Source organism: Prionailurus viverrinus, chromosome A3 (genome assembly GCF_022837055.1).
Source record: "Prionailurus viverrinus isolate Anna chromosome A3, UM_Priviv_1.0, whole genome shotgun sequence".
NCBI lineage: Eukaryota > Metazoa > Chordata > Mammalia > Carnivora > Felidae > Prionailurus > Prionailurus viverrinus.
In genome coordinates, this window is record NC_062563.1 from 35,565,195 (window position 1) to 35,586,039 (window position 20,845).

The 20,845-nt window shown below is 42.3% G+C and overlaps 1 protein-coding gene across 1 annotated transcript in view; it reads right to left on the reverse strand.

Annotated features, from left to right (window-relative positions):
- The window catches only part of PAK5 (p21 (RAC1) activated kinase 5), a 102,067-nt gene that overhangs the window by 12,536 nt on the left and 68,686 nt on the right, over positions 1–20,845 (reverse strand). The window contains exons 3-5 of the mRNA XM_047853680.1: positions 11,099–11,590; positions 8,348–8,481; positions 4,211–4,337 (exon numbers count right to left, since the gene is read on the reverse strand). Of these exons, the coding sequence (XP_047709636.1) occupies positions 4,211–4,337; positions 8,348–8,481; positions 11,099–11,590 (753 nt within the window). The remainder of the gene's footprint in view (positions 1–4,210; positions 4,338–8,347; positions 8,482–11,098; positions 11,591–20,845) is intronic.

Genomic DNA, 20,845 nt, shown 5'->3' on the forward strand with positions numbered 1-20,845 from the left:
ATTTTTATAAATAAAACTGCTATAAACGTTTGTGTGGAAATTTCTGTGTGAAAATAAGTTTCCATTTTTTTTCTGGAATATATGCCTAAGAATGCAATTGCATGGAAAGTCCATTTTTAGTTTTGAAAGGAACTGTTTTCCAGAGTGTCTACTATTTCACATTCCCATAAGTGGTATTATCACTATTTTTCATTTTAGCCATTCTTCTAGGTATTAAATGGCATATCCTAGTTTTAATTTGTACTTCTCTAAGGGTTAATGATGCTGCACATCTCCCACCAAGAAGAAAACTCAGTATACAGCTTATGTGACAATGTTTTCCAGAAAAAGCCAACAATAATATCCCCCAGCCCATGAGCTCTTCTGACCATATAACTCGATCCTCCTCCCACTGGAGAGGGTTTTACATTCCCTCCTCCTGAGCTGGAAGGCCTGTAGCTGCAGGAGAAGTGGCCTTCGGGGACTTTGAGGCTGGGTCATAAAAATTCCACGTGCTTCCATCTTGTTTTTTTGGAGTCCAGCCTCCATGCTGTAAGGAAGGCCACCCAGAGAGGTCACATTGTAGGTGTTCCAGTTGATGGCTCAGCTGAGTGCCCAGCCACCAGCCAGCCCTGACTACCTGACATGTAAGTGAGGAAGACTTCTAGATGCAGTGTCTCACCACGAGTCAGGGCAGTCCTGGCTAGTAGAGCCCAGCCAACCGCCAGAGCCATGTAAAAACACTGAAGTGACTTTCAAGACCCTAAGCATTGGAGTGATTTGTTACAACAACAATAAGTAAATGAGAATGTTTTCTCCACTGCAAAACTTCATGCTCTAATAAATTAGTATGAAACAAATTAGTACAAAATTTTCTTGGAGTAGCCACACTCTATCCTGATTCTTATTCTTTTTTCAAAAATTTTAAGTAATTTATTTATTTATTTTGAGAGAAAGAGTGCACATGAGCAAGCCGGGAAGGGACAGAGAGAAAGGAAGAGACAGTGCAAGTGGGACAGAGGCAGAGAGAGGAAAAGAGAGAATCCCAATAGGCTCTGTGCTGTTCCAATCCCCTGAACTCATGAGATCATGACCTGAGCCAAAATCAAAAGTCAGATGCTCAACCAAGTGAGCCACCCAGGTACCCCTTGGCTCTCATTCTTAAAAAAAAATTCCTTTCTCTACGGAAACTGAAGAAGCCCACTAAAGTCAATATGGTGTGTGTGTTGTCCTGAGGTGTGAATGAGCACACTCTGGGCAACATGGCCAAGAGCCACAATATCCACTCCACATGCTGCTTGTTGCCTCTTCTGGAACACTCTCACCCTGACAGCCATTGCACCTACTCCCTCAGTCTCTGCTGTAGCATCATCACTTCAGGGGGACTTCTATGACCCCACACCTCTATCACTTTCCACCATATCCTTTGCTTAAATTAATTATCGAAAACTTAGTGCTTATCACCGCCTGCCTGGAGATGATTTTATTTGTGGATTTATCCTACCCCCATGTCCCAAATAAGCTAATGAAAGTAGCAGTTTTGCTTTGTTCACCTGTAGGACCTAGAACTCCCCTGGCACAGAGCAGATATTCAGTGAGTATTTGTGGAAGGAGGGAGCGAGCAAACCAGTAAGACTAAAAGCACTTACCATGTGCCAGCCCCCATGAACACTTTGCTGGGTACATGGAAATGCAGGACATGTTTGAAGCATAGGTCCACCCTCAAGAATGACACTGAATGATTTAATAACCTTTTGTACATTGTGGGGAGGGGAGATCTTTAAGCTGCTTTAAATGAATTATCTTAGTCTCATGTCTGATTTTGACATCTGACATGTACTTGTAGCAAGGAAGTCTTTGTCAGCAGTCTCCAGAAATAAGGGGCAAAAGCCTGGCTTGAAACGGCCCAGCTTTTTCTTTTTCTTTTTTTCTGTAAGCACCAGTCCTGAGGGCCAAGCTGTGGACCAGTTCAGTGCTTTGTAAATTGTGTTCTGAGGTCATGGAACCTCGCATAAGTACTTTCCTGAGTCCGGCCAGGGGAAGGTCCCAACCCATTTCCCATAGCACCCTGTCTGGGAGAATGTGCAACATGGCCACATACCTTTCCTCTCCTTGAACCCACATCCCTTTGCAATGTGACTCTGCATCTTCTCTCATCAACAGGTAGAGTCTACTTCCCTATCCCACGCATCTAGGCTTGACTGTATGACTTATTTTGCCCATAGGGACATTAGCAAACAAGATATAAGCAGAGGGTTCAAAAGTGTGCATTGAAGCTTGCCTCCCTTGCTCCTGCTGGGAATCTTGTCATAGACACCATGGAAATAAGCCTGTGATAGTCTGCTGGGAGATGCAGGACACATGGCAAGTGCCGGTCGAAGGAGTGAGGCCATCAGCAGCAGGCTGGCCACAGAAGCAAGAGTGAGCTCAGCTGATGCCACATGGAGCAGAGACAAGCTGTTCCAGCAGAGGGCAGCTCAAATGCTGACCCAGAACTGTGAGCGAATACATGGTTGTCTTTTTAAGCCACTAAGTGCAGAGTGGTTTGTTACGTAGCAAAAGCTGACTAAGGCCTACTCCCATATCCTCTTAAAAAAAAAATTATGGGGCACCTGAGTGGTGCAGTAGGTTAAGCGTCGGACTCTTGATCTCAGTTCAGTTCAGATCATGATCTCACGTTTCATGAGTTCAAGACTGGTATAGGGGCTCTGTGCTGATGGTGCGGAACCTGCTTGGAATTCTGTCTCTCCTGCTTAGGTGCTCTCTCTCTCTCTCTCTCCCTCACAATAAATCAATAAAAACTTAAAAAAAATTCAGCCAGAGTAATGCAAAAAGCAATACTTAAAACCGCCCATTAAAAAATAATTCCAAGTTTGCAAGTATGCTATACAGGGAAATGTGGGGGAAAATGGGAAATGGTATTAAGGGTGATCTCTTTCTGTCCTTTTTACTTTTCTGAATTTCCTGAATTTTCCACAATAGAATTGACAATCTCTTCAAAACAAGAGATTTCAAAACAATCTTTTCCCTTGAGAAAAGCCAAAGTGCTTCGGCAGTTTCTTCTGGCTGCCCTCTGATCATTCTTGGGCAATTCTAATGCAACATGAACATTTTCCACATGGCTGAGGTTTTAAAAGACAGGTATATTAAAGGGACAGCTGGCTCCCTACATGCCATGGCCATTACCTCTGGGGGGAGTTTCAGGGAGGTTAAAAGGGTCTAGATGATGAAAATCTATGCTTCAAAACTCTTCCATCTAACTAAGACTGTCTTGAAACGTCAACTCATTCATCCCCTGGCTATTGTACTGTATATCCTTTTGTAACCCAGCATGGTTGATGAGTTTCAGCAGAATCCCTTGAGCAGACTGTAGTAATGGGAAATGCAGAACTCTGGGCCTGGGGATAAGCTAGTGTGATGGATATCTTTTGTTTGCCTTTCCAGATCTATTCTTCTCCCTTCTCTGAGCCCTGGGAGGCCAACCTGTGTTGACCTTACTGATGGCTTCTGATTGGGTTCAGCCAATGAGGAGAACCCATAAGGGACCAGAAGGAAGGAATGAAGTAAGGTTGGGCATTTATCCTCCCAGCTCTGATCATGCAGATTTACCATGGTCTGTCTTCCACCAAAGATCAGAGTTCCTGCCAGGCATCCCACTTCAGACAACAATGTTTATTTTCAGATTCCAGTAGCCAGTTTCCTGTCTCACTTCCTCAGGCAGGGGGTAGTAAGAGTGGCACTCCATTCTAGAGTACCACACTAATCCTCATGTTCTCTTCCTTATGACTTGTCTACATCTGCCGACACGGTTATTAAACTCGCCTCAAGTTGTCTGCTGGAGTTTGTCTCGTATTTCCCTCAGGAACTCGGAGAGATATTACAGACATGCACAACCCCACAACGAGGGTGGACAAATCCCCAGAAAAGTCCTCTCTTCTCCCCCAACAAAAATAAGAACAAAGAAGAAAAAGAAATTTTCATAGTTTCTATTACTTCCTACACTCATTGTTAAAGGGGAAAGTCATCCATCAAATTCAGATCACAGAGAATTCTGACTAACAGGATGACACAGAGAATAGTAATTTCCTTTTGGCGAGCCTTCTGGGAAGGGCAGTGGGTGACTTGTGAGCAAGGAAACTTAGAATTATGAGAAAGTATTCTTCGGAGGAGAATGCCCATGACAGACAAAGTGACAAGGTAAACCATGGAGAGGCCAAATATGAAATCTTACCCGGCCATCACTTGTCAGGAGGATGGAGTCACTTTTTATGTCCCTGTGAATCACTCCTTGATTGTGAAGGTAGGAAAGAGCTCTCAGAACTGACAGACAGACGGTGGCTATCTGTTCTTCATTCATTCTAGAAAGGAAATAACACTTAAGGAGTGAAGACAGTTTTAAGAACATCTTTGAAATGATCAAGAGAGGCAGTTCCCTTGGTTCTATTGTACCAGTCCATGCTCTCCAGCCCATGTCTGGAAAATCTACAGGCAAGTACAAAGAAATCTTAGAATGTGACTCCCAGAACCTAAGGCTTGGCACTGATATTGACAAGGACCAAATATAAGCCAAAGGAAAGAGACCCCCCCTACTGCTGGCTTTTGGGTCATTAATGCAAATGTACTTCCTTAGACTCTCATGGGTAATTCCTTAGGTATTGTACAAACCTCCAGAGTCCTACAGAGAGAGTGTACTGAATAGAGCCAACGTTTCAAGTATGCCCGTTAGGTGACCTTGACCAAGCCCTTTTAACTTCCTTGGGTCTCTTTTTTTCTTCATCTTGGAAATGGGGACATCTATGGTTCTCTTCAAGGCTGTACTCAGACAACACAGTCTTTGGATCTCAAAGATGCCCTAGCACTAGCCCTGTCTCTAGGGGCTAGAGATTCCTGTTGCTCTAGGTCCTTCCATCAAGAAGAAAACTGGCCTTAGTTAGTTACTAATAACTGTGAATGGATGACACTTGAACAAATGGATCATGGGTATGGGAAAGGCAAGCACAGCACTGGATAGGGGCTCCCACATGTCATCGCTGCACCCTTCCGAAGAAAGGTTCTGGTTTCAGAGGAGATTGAGGTCAAGTAACCTGCGTTAGGTGTCACACAGCTAAGAAACTGACCAGACCATGATTCTAACCCCACTTGTTTTTGAGTTCAGACCCATGCATTTCCACTGTCCCCATGGCATCACGCTGACATTGCAACTCATATGAATGGCTTTCAGCTACTGAAGAACCTAAGTGGGAAGAATTATTTGAATAGCAGGGGCTTCTTGGTACCCTCAAAATGACGCAGGGAGGTATCTGCCTAACTCATCTGGGTATAAAACTTCCTTCCTGTCACACACAGAGTGAGGCCTAGACCAGATAGCAAATGTGGAAAGAGCTCCTAAAACAAACCGCCATACAAAAAGAGAACACTGTCAGGAGAGATAGAGGGTGTGACTGACCAGAGCCCAAATTTAAGGACTGACTTGAAAAATAATCCCGAGTAACTCTTAGCTCAGCAGGACAAGGAAATGGATGACCCTGAATTTGTGTCAGTCTTGTTGATGCCAGCAAACCCTGAGTAAAATTAGGATTCAAAGTAAAATCCAAAGAGATGACCAATTGGGAGAATGTTGAGCATATAAAGTGGATGGGTACCCCTTCTCTTCAAAGAGACTTCTTCCAGTAATGCATCAGTCTGTTACAAAGGCAGGCAAGAAGAAATGGTCTTGTCTGGGAGAGTGGAAACCTACAACTTCTGTGTTCTCAGTTTTGTATGAGTGGGCTAGTTGTTGCGCTTTATTGTTTTCAGATGACAACTCTCCCATCTGCCCACAGCAGAGCCCTCAGAGGTCTAGAGCATCATCAGCAGGGATAAGCTCAAATATACCTTAAAAATAATTCAAAAGCAACAATCACCTTCTCTAGTAAAATTCATTCTTCTTGGATTCCATGGGATTCGAGTTATTTGAAGCAGGCATAAAGATTACTTACAGGTCAACTACAACAAAAATTAATCAAATCTGAGCCCCTATCACTGACTGAAAAATCACCTTTAACTGGCATATGTGACAAATGCTCCTGATTCTGAATTCAGTGGCTTTGAAATTTTTGTACAGGATCCACTGTAGAAAGATTGTGCTTTCCTACTCTTGCAGGAAGGAAGCCTGAATTGGGATAAAGATGCCTCAGTTCTGTAGTCAATTCCAAACTCAAATCTTGGCTCTGTTTTGAAGAGGTGTGTGGTTTGAAAGATTACATGAGTTAATGTATGAAGTGCTTGGCACTTCCTTTTGCCTTCTAGAAAAATCAGTAGGATGTAATTTAACAAGATGCTAGGTAAGGCCAAAACTTTGGCATGCATAGGAAATTCCTGAGATTCTGCATTTCTAACAAGCCTCTAGGTGATATTATGCTGTGATTCTCCAGACCACACTTTGAGTAGCAAGGGGTTAGATATTTAACTAATCAGTCAATCATTCAATCATTTATTGAATATCTTGTATAGGAAACTCTTTGAATGATTTAAGGATTAAAGTCTAAATTCAGGATTAAAAGGATTTCAAGTTCTAAATATTCAGTGTTCCTTGACATACAACTTCTCCCTGCTCTCTGGAGCTACTCCACTTTCAATGGAATATTATTGACAAACTGGATGGAGAGAATAGGAGAACATAATGGATTCCAGAGAGGCTAGCTCTTAAGTGGATCCCACTGACACACAATAAAAACTGAAAAAAAAAATCCCAAAAAACAAAAAAAACAAAAAAAAAAACACCCACCTTGACAAAGAGAGGGCTCTAGAGAGACATGCATAGCTATCTGAAGCTCTCCAGGACAAGAAAAAAAAGTTCTCTCCTTTGGACATATTCTTATTAATTTAGACATAAGTCACATTTGCCTTATGCTTAGGTTTCTTCAGTATATTTTTTTTCTACAAGTTAAGATGATCTTATGTATTTTTTGGGTGGTTGTGTCCAATGGCTATACCAACAGAGATCTGCCATCTGAAATGTTGGTGATAAACGTTCTGTGTCTTCCCTCATGTTCTTTTGTTTTTACATAGTCTACTACAGACCCAGAGCTGTAGGGGGTCACAATAACACATCATTTGATTTTAGTGGAGAAACAGCAGCATATTCTACCCCTCACAGGGCCTCCCAATACCTTCTTGCTATTTTGCTTCCCACCTATTGTTCACTTGGATTCACTTATGATGTAGGCACCGTCAGCTAACATTCAATGCCTCTCCTTCTTTAAAATCATCCCCTAATACTTTGGAGTTTTATTTACTACCAAGAACAAATTTAAGTTTCCCAAATGTAATGTGTTTTTTCAAAAAATAGGTCTGTTCCTTAGTCCCTTGCTTCCCCAAGGCAGTCCATGAATGAGGAGAATTGGTGTCATCTGGGAGCTTGTTAGAAGACAGTATCATGCCCCTTCCTATTGAATCGAGATCTGCATTTTACTAAGACCCACAGGCACTTTGCATGCACATTAAAATTTGAGGAACACTGTCTTAGCACACACTCTGCCTCAAAGCCCTTTTCCCCCTATTTGCCTTCCTAGAAAACTCTTGTGCATCTCTCAAAACTCATCTTGGTTATCACCTTATATTGGGAATCTTTCTTTACTCTCCCTGTTAGAGATATTCAGGTATTCTTCTTTGCTACTTGTATACATCTTTCTAATTCTGCACAGGTATTATAATGTATTTATTTCTAATCTGTGACTTCCTTGATGGAATATCTTTGAGACTTAATCCTTTGTATTTTTGTATCCCCAGCACTCAGGAAACAGCTTGGCACATCAAAGGTGATCAATAAACACTTAATGAAATGACCACAACTGATACATCAGGGAAACAAGGAGCAGAGGTAACAATGACAATTAACCATTGTTACTTGCAAGACTATTTAAAAATAGAATTGAAGAATTTCTATTATGTAGGTTTCTTATTATGACATAAAACTCTGACTAATTTCCCACCTGCCTCCTCCTAACCCAAGTACCTTTGGTGGCATGAACACATAGCGATAGCATGGCAACTCATAATAAAATTAAGTTTTTTTAAAAAAATATGTAGGAATGGTAAATTCTATTATTTGGCACCAGAGCCCATTCTCAGCAGCTTTCTGATTTTAAATCATTGGGTATTAATGAATTTCTGGAGCGCAAGGAGAATAGAATGTTAATTGAATGAATGAACTACATACATGATATTACAATAGGCACTTAGGGAACATAAATAAAAAGGGTCACCCTATTCCCTGACTTCCAAGGGCTCACAATTTATAGAGTTCATAGAGATAGCCATTGAAGACTTACCCTGGAGTAGATAATAAGCACTTGGAATTTTTTGTCTGGATAATGAAGAGACATACCTGGTATGAGTGACAATGTCTGTCAAGGCACCGCCTTCTAGAAATTCCATGACCACCCAGAGCTCGTCGCCAACAAGGTAGCTGTTATACATGTCAACCACGTTGTCATGGTGGTAATCCCGCATTATCACAACCTGGGCAAATGGAAAGATGCTTTTTGACTTGTGACGGTGAAATTTGGCTTTCTGTTCTCTTGTGGCCACATCTGTGCTGTGAGTACAATTGATTAAGAAATACTGATTTGGGGGGAGATTTATTCAGGAGTCTACTATAGACAAAAAGACAGCATTGAAGGTAGCTAGTAGCAATAGAAAGGAATCAAGTTAGTAAATTCAGAGAAAATGGCAGAGCACCCAGGCACTGGGTTTGGGGATAATAAGAGTGAAACAGGCAGAACCCTGGCAAGATTTGTACTCATAAGAGGGAGTTTTGTTGACTGTTCTGGGGGGAGGCTATTAACAGGGGGGACAGGATTCTAAGAGTCTCCTTCAGACTACTCTACTATTGGTTAACCTGGCAAAAGCATCACCAACTCTAAATTATAAATGAGTGAATGATAAGTAGGTCTCACAAGTGAATGAAGTAAACAGTAGGTGTGGGGCCACATGAGGCTAACTTAACATCTTGGGAGAAGATCTGGGTTGAGTGTGAGAGAGGTTTGGGCTAAATACTAATGACAGGTCTTGAGGGTAAAAGCAAATATGACTCAGGCACATAAAAGGCTAACTTGGGGGCGCCTGGGTGGCGCAGTCGGTTAAGCGTCCGACTTCAGCCAGGTCACGATCTCGCGGTCCGGGAGTTCGAGCCCCGCGTCAGGCTTTGGGCTGATGGCTCAGAGCCTGGAGCCCATTTCCGATTCTGTGTCTCCCTCTCTCTCTGCCCCTCCCCCGTTCGTGCTCTGTCTCTCTCTGTCCCAAAAATAAATAAACGTTGAAAAAAAAATAAAAAAAAAATAAAAAAAAAATAAAAGGCTAACTTGAACTTGCTTACTGGGGAGAGTGTCCAAGAATTGCTGCCCTGTGGCTGCTTCTGGTGACATTTTCAGAATTAGTGCTGAATAATAAATTACAAAGTTATCTATGTTATATTGCTCTGTCTGCTCTAGCACTGTGATTTGGAAATAAGTTCCAGAAATCAGCATTGTGGAAGTGACAAACTGAAGCCCACCCACCTGGTGTTCTCTATGAAATGTGGAACACAGGAAAACATGAACCCATGGGGGCTGAAGACATGTGGAGGCCAAAGACATGTGGAGGCCACTGATGGCCTCACATGAGCCTCCATAGAAGAGGAATCCAAAGTCACATGTGATTGTATTTTTATAATGTCTGTTAGGTGATATGGGTGGTATATCCTTTGCTAGAGACTGACATATTATCTAACATTGGAATCCTGACTTGCTATCTTTAAGACTTAAATTTTCCATCCACAAAAGCTTATCTCTCTTCCCTAAGCTCTCATAAAATCAATCGATGAATATTACTACAGAACATTTTGTGTCCTTAGACACAGGAACTCATGTTTTTCCACCTCTGTGCATTTTAGAGCTCTCAAGTGTAAAAGGGGGATGAAGAAGTGGAAAATATTTGAAACAAACACATAGAAAAAGGTTAATTCCTTAACATATCAATAGTTCTTACTTATCAATAAGACAAATGCTACCACCCTTATTGAAGACTGTGCAAAGGACATATGGTTTAATGAAGAAATAAAAATGGCCTATTAACACATAAAGATAAATTCAGCCTCACTAGTAATAATAGTGTTAATTAAAGCAAGAAGATTTATTTATCTCTATCAGATTAACAGAGATCACATGACAGTATCCAGTGCTGGTAAGGATGACATAAGACTATATCAGTGAGGGCCCTCATTGTTACAAACTTTCTGTAAGTCAATACTTTATATTACTTTCTCTAAAGAGAAAAAATATAGAAATATTGAAATATTAAAGTAGCTATTTCTTGGTTGTGAGATTATGGGACATTTTCTGTATTTTCCACAGGAAGAATTCATTATTACTATAGTTAGGAAAACATACCTTAAATTTCCCAAAGAGTGATAATCTGTCACTAAGCTGACCTCTGTTTATTGAGATTATTTTTTAAATCTTTAATTAACAAAAAATTTAATGTCTATTTTTGAGAGAGAGAGAGAGAGAGAGAGAAACTGAGAGATGGAGACAGAGCTGTCCAGCATAGAGCCTGATATGGGGCTCGAACTCATGAACCATGAGATCATGGCCTGAGCCAAAGTCAGACACAACCGACTGAGCCACGCAGATGTCCCTGTTTATTGAGATTTTAAGAAAATGGCTATAAAGGGTATATACATGGTATCACCACCATGTGTAAAATGTATATATACATCTACATAGACAGTGTAGCATGAGGCTTTGGAATCTGCTAGAATTCAAATCCCAGATCTATCATTGACCTGCTCTATGACCCTGGGCTAGTCACTTAACCTGAGTCCAGGTTTCCTTGTTGCTATAGCAATAATGTCGGTCTCATAGGGTTGTTGTGCAAATCAGGCCATATCAGTGCTTAGCATAGTGGCTGATTCACATGAAGTACTTTGTAAATGTAGCAGCCATACATGCATAGAAAAAGACCAGAAGGATTATGGGGGCACTATTTTTGTATTTATATTTTCATTGCTTTCTAGTATCCTACACTGTATGTGTAATATTTTTGCACGGGAAATAAATGTTACATAGGAGAGAAATAATGATCTCAACACACCACATACCTCATTAAAGAGGAGTTCTCGTCTCTGTTGCTTGCGGAGGTCCATTTTCTTCACTGCAACTTGTTTCCCTGTGTGTTTCTCAGTTGCGATGCACACAATGCCGGTTGACCCTTCTCCGATTTTGATAAAGTTGTCCAAGTATTCTCTGGGGTCTCCGGGGCTGACCACCAGCTGCAGAGCAGCCCGAAACTGTTCATGGGACACCCTGGAGGGCTGCTGGTCTGAAGAGGAGCCCCAGCTGGGTGGGGGGTAGGTACTGGATGAGATACTCAGAGAGCTCAGATAAGAAGCTGTGGAGATGTACTGTGAACTGGTCTGCAGGGAGGGGTGGTGGTAGAGGGTGGCTTTGTGGTACCCAGATGGGTACTGGTGGCTGCTTGAGGAGTAGCCTGCTTTGCTTTGACTTTGAGGTAGTTTGGCGGGCCCCCTGGGGTAGGTGTCAGACCCTGACAGCGGAGGGCTGAGGACCATCTGTGCTCGATCGTAATCCACCTGGGAAGACAGACACGGATGGAAAATATTCACATGCTAGATCTGAATGCCGCAGTCAGTGAGCCAACCCACAGTTGGCCTGAATGAAGAGTGCCATTATACAACATGGTCGTGGATGACACATACCTTGTGAGGTCCCAGGTTGTCCCTGCTTCCACCATTTACCTACCCTCTACCCCCATCCAGCCTCTTTCTTCCCCTTTCCCTACTAAAATCCCCAGAAGCAGACTATGAGACCTGGATTTGAATATAAATGGTGAGAGGTGATCCCAGGAGTTATGAAGTGAGACAAGGAAGGGGAAAACCAATAAAGGGTGAGTCATAGACTATGATGGTTAATTTTATGAGTTAACTTGGCTAGGCCACGGCATCTGGTTGTTTAGTCAAAAACTAGTCTAGATATTACTGTGAAGGTATTTTTTAGATGTCATTGACATTTAAATGAGTAGATTTTGAGCAAAGCAGACTGCCCTCCATAAAGTGGGTGGGCTGCATCCAATCAGTTGAAGGCTTTAAGTGAAAAGACTAAGGTCATCCACAGAGGACTCATTTTCTCTGTGTGTGTGTGTGTGTGTGCGCGCGTGCACACACACACACACACACACACACACACACACACACACACCCCTACTGGTTCTGTTTCTCTAGTGAACCCTAACAGGCACAGCAAGTTACCAATGAAACAGGGAACCTAATACCACTAGGTAACTCTGCATCCTCAGAGACTATATTAAGCATGTACCTGGAAGTTATCCCATCTGAGGGACAGAGAGCTGGAATATTTATGCACCAGCTCCCTTTAAAACACTGTTTAACATCTGCTTCCATGGATATTAGTTTCCTGGCACTTCTGGCCTGCCATGTTCTGGGCTGGGTAGGCTCCAGTGGGTAGAGAAAGCTCTTAGAACCAGAATTTCTCAATTTTGGTACTATTGATTTTGGGGTCCAGATAACTGTGTGGGCGACTGCCCTGGATATTGCAGGATGTTTAGCAGCATCCCTGGCCTTTACCCACTAGATGCCAGGAGCAGCCTCTTCTGCCAGTCATTACCAGCAAAAATTTCTTGAGATGTTTTCAAATATCCCCAGAATATGGGTAAAATTGTTCTTGGCTGCGAACTACAGCTTTAGACAAAGGAAAGCAGTGTTGGCAGACAGAAGCAATAGGTGATGAAGGGATATGGCTGGGCAACAACTGTACCCACTGCTCCTAGGAGAGGGCTTTCTCCCCCCTCATCTGAACCACACAGAGAGTTTTAGTTAAAATGTGCCTTATCCAATGTGTATTTAGGCCTTGTTTTCTTTTTTGGGAATATAAGATCCCATTTGTCATTAACGGGTGTTAGTCTTCAATGAGATAGGGATAGAAGGCCTTTGTCCATGCTTTTGAACCCATCTACTGGAGGGGGGAATGTACTATCCACACATATAACCTAGCAGATATATGTAAAAGGAAAAATATGGTTCCCTGTGCTAAGCAGCTTTTCAGTATGGACCATAAGGTAAGTACAATGCTCTCATCAAATATGTAGAAATATAATTGAGAGCAGCCAAAATTTGCAGGGCTGTATGTGTGAAAGGAAATTTGGTCATCCATTCTGGCAGAGAACACTTTACTCTGGTAATTAAGGATGGATTGAGGGAACTCAACAGAGGAATATAGGGAGGGAAGACAGAACAAGGGTAGGGGAAGTCACTGAGGGGTTTATATGATACTTGATGTACAGCCAGCAATTGCTCCCTGAGAGGTATCAGGAAGGATCTTTGACCAACCCTGGAATGGCTGAGGTCATGAATATACCACATCATGCCACATTCACCTCCTTGCTCAGGATAGAATGCACTAATTGATCAATGCACTCATATATAATATTCTGATGACAACACAGTGCTGGGTACACAGAAAGCTCTCCAAAAAGATTTTTGATTATACTAACACAGCACCCTAGGAAATCTCTACCACTCTACTGGGATGTACAGGAAATGACACGTATATGCCCCCACCCCCCATCTATCTCAAGGATCTATATCTACTCTAATATATGGATACTGGCTACATGTAACTACTTAATTGAAATCAACAAAAAAAATTAAAATAAAAAATTCAGTTCCTCAGTTACATTATTCAGATACATTTTAAGTGTCCAATAGCCACACATTGGACAGCATGGATATACAACATTTTCACCACTGCAGGAAGTTCTACTGGGTAGTACCTTTCCAAATAAATTCATTGCTCCCATGTAGTACATTCATGAATCCCACTGATTAATCTTTGAGCAACTGTTAGGTGCTAGGCACCATTTTAGGTGCCATGGGAAGGTCCAGCAATAATAAAAATGGATGGTATTTCTGCCCTCTTGGGGTTTACATTCTAGAGGAGACAGGTAATAAACAAGAAAACCAATAAATATACAGTATGCAGTCCAGTATTAATAAAGACATGAAGAAAATAAAACAAGGCAAGGGGCTTGAGATTAATGAGATGCCATCTTGGATGTAATGACCAAGGAAGGCCTCTCTGAGGTGGTGCCATTTGAGCAGTAACCTGGCTGACATGAAGAAATAGGCCCAATGTCTATGTGGGGAGGTTTAGTCTGGGGAGAGGGCACAGCACACACAGAATTCTAAGAAAATACAGGCTTGAGGAACAGCACAGAGGTTCTTCTAGAGTGCAGGGGAGTCATTTTGGAAAGATGGCCAGAAAAGCAGCTAGGAGGGGATCATGTACACCATGGCAAGGGCACTGGCTGTCACTCTGAGTAAGATGGGAACCATTGAAGGTTGCTGAGAAGAGAAACATGAGCTTGATGTTGATCCTGATCTGCACGCTGGAGCAGAAAAGACCTTTGTGGCAAAAGAGGAAACAGGAATGCCTGTTAGCTTATTGTGTGAGTTGAGATTAGATTGGCTATTGTAGTTGGGGTAGTCCCCTCCTACACTGTAGCAGGCTCATCTGTCTGGCCAAAAGAATATAGTGGAAGTGATAGCAAGTGCCTTCCATGACCAAAAAAGATATTGTGGCTCCTCTGCCTTCTCTCTTGGATACCTGTCCTGGTTTTCTCTTGCTGCCATGTCTTGAGGAATTCAATAGAGAGGTCCAAGTGCAAGGTCTCTTGCCAAGAGTCAGAAACTGAGGTCTTCCACCAACAGCCATATGAGCCATCCTAGAAGTGATCGTCTGGTCCTAGTCAAGCTTTCAGATGACTAGACCTGGCTGACATCTTGACTGCAACCTCATGAGAATCTCAAGGCCAGAATCATCCAGCTTAGTAAGTAAGTCACAGAGAAGTGACCCAAAGAAATGGTGTGAGGTAATAAATAAATAGTAATAAATGTTTATTATTTTTTTACATCATTAAGTTTTAGAATAATCTGTTACACAGCAAGAGCTAATTATTACATAGGGGAAACAAAGAATTCCAGCATGGCTGCGTTAAGTTTGGGAGAACCATCAAGCATCTACGCAGAGATGTTGCTTAGGTGACTTAGACATGCTTTGCGTCTAGGAAAGAGATGAAGCTAAGACATGCATCTGAGCATCACTGGCGTTTAGTTGGTATTAAAGCCATGATGTTGTATGTGTAAGAGAAAATCCAAGGACCCCAACATTCAGAGACCAGAAAAGGCAGGAAGATGTTGCATAAAGGAGCGTAGAAGAAGTAGCCAGTAATGTAGGAGAGAAAGTAAGGGACTAGGTGGTCCTGAGTCAAGGTATGAAAACATTTCAAAAAGGAAGAAGTAATGAAGCATGTCAAATGCCATGGAGAACTGAAGTAGGATGGGGCATATTGCTCATTGGATCTGGCAATATGGTGGTCACCTGGAAGACAGCAGGTGTTCCAAGCTCCTGCCTCATCACACATCATCACACACCTATTCCAGAAGTCTGGCAGCAAGAGTTGAACACAGTTGGCTCCTTAAAATTCCTACCATGGCACCATTCTCACTTCTTTTGCACTGTTAATTGGCTCCCAGATGACAGTGCTGGCCTGTGCACATCCAGCAGTGAAGTCTTTCCTAGTCATGAAAACACCAGAATCTACTCAGGTGAGTTCACCACTCAGGCAGCCTTGCACCACCCAGCAGGAACAAGGGTACTGTGAAGCCAGGGCCCCATCCTGGCTGTTCAGCAAGAGAACACATGCTTTTGAGGGACATACTTAGGGTTCAATTCTGACTCTGATGGCTTTAGTCAAATCGCTAAGCCTCTCTGAGCCTCAGTTTTCTCATCTGTAAAATGGGGATCATAAATACCTCCCTCACAGGGTTTTGATGAGGCTAAACCTAGAGCAACCTAATGTCTAAGAAAACAGGCTCTGGGTTCAAAAATGTTTTCTGCCATTTACACATTGTGTGACATGGGGCAAGTTATTTAAACTTATGCACCCCAGTTTTCTCATCGGTAAAATGGGAATTGTGACAATAGTAACTACCTCTTTAGGTCATTGTGAGCTCTGAAGGACTGAATGCACATCAAAGGATTTGAATAGTGACTGGCCAATATACTCTACATGCTGGTATCATTATAGAAAGTCCTTAGCATAGTGGGAATGCAAGAGAAAAGAAATAGTAAAATATTTTTTTAAAAGCCCAGCTAGCACTTATTGAATATAATATACTGGTAGCATATGTATTCCTATACTAATGTATAATGTATCCTCAAAACAATCAGCAAAGATGGTTTTAATTATAATCTACTGAATACTGTATTATAATTAAAATGCTGTATTTGAAATCATGCTGAATTTGTGCTATACTCAGGGAAAACTGGTTTGTTTCTGTGATGTGGGGAGGGGGAATAAAATGTCAGTGTGAATTAAACAGCTGGGTTCTTCCCTTAAATTAAGTTTGAGATTAGCCAGGCCCAGGCTAATTACAAGGCCAGCATGTGAGGGGAAGCGGGGTCTATGACTTTTATTTTTGAAAGTATGTCCTGGGAACTATCACATGGCCTCATCCCGCGGTGTCTTCCATGCAGGCCTGGCTCCTGTACTCTAAGCGAAATTGAATTCATTCCCCACAAGCATGTGTAACTGATCTCTGAAGATATATTAAAAATAAAAATCCAGTAGGAATCGCAAACACTACTCCGTACCACATCAGGCCACTTCTCTCCTTTACCGACTGTCAACAGAATTATCCGAGTCTACTCTTAGCAGCCAACGTGTGGCATAAAGAAAAGGAGGCCTGCCCACACGAATGGGACCATTTCCAGTCAGAGAGGGAAGGCTGAGTTGTTCGCTGGGAGCTAAAGATCTTTGAAATTAGGTCTTTGAGACTAAACCGTGCTACTGTTTTTCATGCCTGCCGGTAAGAGGCACAGACTCAAAAAAAAAAAAAAAAGTGATGGGTGAGGAGCAACCACTCTCACAAGAAACAATTTTTGAATGAAACTCGAGGTGTACCTGTAGAAGGAGAATTGACTGCTTCCAGGGAGAGAACATGTGGTCCTCCCTCCAGGTTTCCATCGGTTCAAGGAGAAGATGACAGACAAACAGCTGACTTTGGGAAGGAGAAGTGAATGTCCTGGCTCAGGGCCACCATGTTGCTGACCTATAGCCTTCAGTTGGGTCATTAACCCACCCAACTGTGGGTTCCATGATGGTATTGCTGGCCTATTTGTGCCAGCCTCATTCTTTTTCACTCTGAGACTCAAGAAAGGGGAAATTTATCCCATTTTATTGTGGATAAAATGGAGCCTCAGGGAGGTGAAACTACTCCCCCAACCCCCGCCACTAGCCATCCAAGGCAAATGGCCCTCCATTCCCTCAAGAGGATTGCACAACCCAGTTCTTCTTCTGCTCAGGTCAGTCTTTCACTCCAAGGGGGAGGATGTCTAGATGTCCCAGGTGCTAGGCACATTGGCACTACAGGCCTGCATTCTTGCCTGTCTTGACATTTCTACCATTACTTGTCACCTCCCCGCTCTGTGTAATCAAGGCTGAGACACTCACTCCTTGAAAGAATGCAGGGGCATGTTAATGGGAGCCAAAGCAGAGCCCCTTCCATTAACCAACTGTTCTTTTAGAAGTCTATCCCTGTAGGAGTGATACATATAAATGTTAATAATAATAATTGACATTTGCTGAGTGGTTTCCATGTGCCAGGGACTGTTTTAAACACTTTATATACATAGATGCATTTAAACCTCAGGTTACACAATGAGATAGGCCCCATAATTGTTCCATTTTACAGATAAGGAGACTGAAACACAGTGAGTTCAAGCAGCTTATGCAAAGGTCTGAAAGCTATTTAGAAGTAGAGTTGGTTGGGGCGCCTGGGTGGCTTAGTCCGTTAAGTGTCTGACGTTGGCTCAGGTCACAATCTTGCGGTTTGTGAGTTCAAGCCCTGTGTAGGGCTCTGTGCCGATAGCTCAGAGCCTGGAGCCTGCTTCGGATTCTGTGTCTCCCTCTCTCCTTGCCCCTCCCCTACTCTCTCTTCTCTCTCTGTCTTTCAAAAATAAACAAACATTAAAATAAAAAAAGTAGAGGTGGGATTCAAATTCAGATAATGTCACTTTAGAACTTGGGCCTTTGATATGTTGTCAGAGATACCTTTCAGTGATAAAAAGGTAGACATGGTCAGAGCAGAGGTGGGCATGGTGTGGAAAGACAACTACAGAGCAAAAGCATGGTTAAAGTGTTTCACCAGGGGCTCAGATGTCTGGGAGGCCAGGAGCAGAATGCTAGAAATACAAGGGCCAGAAAATGATGAATGATAATACCTGGGGTGGTGAGGGAGGTGAAGATAAATTAAGTTTTTTTTTTTTTTGAAGTGTTGGCTTAGAGAAATCAGCTCAAAATACACAGCAAAGAAATAACCATCACAGCAAAATGAGCTGATCATCTATGTACAGAACTCATCACTTTCATTATTGCGTTGGCCAGACCAGAACTTAGTGTTCACCTATAGTAATGTCCTTTCTTTTGCTAAGAAGAAAGCAAGCCCAAGCTTTCTTCTGTAACAAGCCCTCGTGGCCCTCTTACATGGCCCTTAAACTGCTCTAATTATTTCATTGTCTCACTCTAAATAATCTTTCCCATGATACCCTATATTTGGAAGTGGGTGAAAAAATCTGATGAATTTGTTCATGTATATTGTTTTGCACAGACACGTTTGTGCATGTAAGCAAGGCTTTCAAAGGAGTAAAGCTTGACCTGTGTGATCTTTTTCACAACTGATCTACAAATATATATTCTAGAAAAAAAAAGTACATTCAGAGTGTAGTATCTTGAGACGGATATAGATTTTAATCATTTAGTGAAACCACAATGCAGTAGAAGCAGGCCAACGAAAAGTACAGATATTTAACAAGCAAATCCAATGTACCTTTCCAAAACATCTATGTAAGTGGTTCACCTCTGAGGACATTGCAAGGGCACAGGACTAGAAGCAGGGGTGGAAAACAACACCAGAAAGGCTTTCTTCCCACCTCTCCTGAGAGAATGGTCCTGGGATTTTGTGAAAGAGTAACTTCATAGAAATGAGACCATGGTCCACATACTTTTAAGGGGGGGACTTCCAAATGGCAAGATGTAATAAGAGCAGACTAGACCATTTTGCAAATTATCACCGAACCTGCCAAAGTGCTTAGCTGCAGTGCTATGAGACCAGTAATTATCATTGAAAATTGAATACGTTCTGAAAAGGAATTCTCTCTACGGGATTCTTTAAAAACACTAAAAGAACTTATATGCAGTTTTGGTTTGCCTCCTCTTTGAAATGCTTAATAACATGCATTCGTAGTTTAGGTTCCATTTTTTAGTTGCCTTCAAGTATACCACACAAATTAATTCTTAAAGAACTGTGCCCTTTCATGTCTCTATTCAAACTCAATCAAAACATAAGGGCACAAAACAAACAAAAGGCTATATTATAAGGGCATAAATAATCCAGGGCTAACAACTCAGCTGGACTACCCTTCGACAATGAGCACAACGTCTCCAAGGATAGGGTCAGACACAGGCTTGCGATGTATCAAAATTATAAATAATTATAGCAATGAATTCATTTAATCAATCAATTTCACTAGTGGTACGCTGGGGTGGATGGGCATAAAACTCCACACAGCTATCAATTGCTCCGATTACAGCTGGCTGTCAGCCAGAATTCCCCTGATCCATGTTCGTTAAATGCACATTAATCTGAATTTGGCAGTGTAATCAAGGACCTAACTGAACTGTGAAATTGAATTCTGCAGTAGAACATCATTTGACCATTTTATGCCAAGGCTGGAAAAAAAAAAAAAAAAGGTTTGGTGGGGGGAGGGCGGGAGAAAGAAAAGAAGGGAAGAAAAGTCCTGAGGCAGCATCTATATGTTCACCATGGTCTTCCGTACTGGTGACAGGGAGGCTGTGGCTAGTTTGTGCTGGACTGGGTGTGTGTGTGTGTGTGTGTGTGTGTGTGTGTGTCTGTGCCTGCAGAATGGGGACTGCGGAACGCTCAGTGAAAGATGGACAGTGTCTCTTTCCACTTCCCACAGAGCTACAAGGGATGGGAGGCAGCTGGTTCCAGTGCCTGAGTGTGATGCTCCAATACACCTTTGCGGAGTACAATAAAGCAAAGAGACTGCTCCTCTGAAAAATGAAAGAGCCAGACTGGGTGTTGTTTGTTCTACGTAAATCAAATGTGGGATAAAAGTGAATCACAGACCTCTATCATCTGAACAAGGAAAGGACGTCTGAAATTGTCCTTCCTTGACTCAAAGGGAAGTGTAGCAGTAGCAGCCTCGGCTTTGGGAAAGGAGAATGACTGCCCGTAAGAATTCCAGGGAGAATCAGTAACTAGCTTTCTCTGTAGGGACATGTTAGAAGCTGGCAATTAGGGGAAAGGGATTCATTAAATCCTGTGACTTGAATATGTATTTACTCTCATGTATCCCTCTGGTTGTTCTCTGCCACGCCAATTCTCCTTGCCACGAGCAGGAATGGCACTGATGGGAGCTATTCCCCATCTGCCCTCAGGTGGGGGGAGGTTACTGCACCCTAATACAACTCTTGCTTGAAGCAAGACTTCGACAATTGCCCAGCCATGGTCAGTTTCCTCCGATTTACTTATTTCCATTTACAAAATGAAATGGCCCTATTTCATATTTGCCCTGCCTAGATGATGAAGGGACACAGCACACAATATGAGCTGCCATTCAATTTTGGTAAGAGAAGCAAGCATATGCTATCACCGCCAATGAGCAGTGGTCATGAGCAGGTCCTATTTGGAACCTGAAGAATCAAGGTGTCTGCTTAAGGTTCTGAT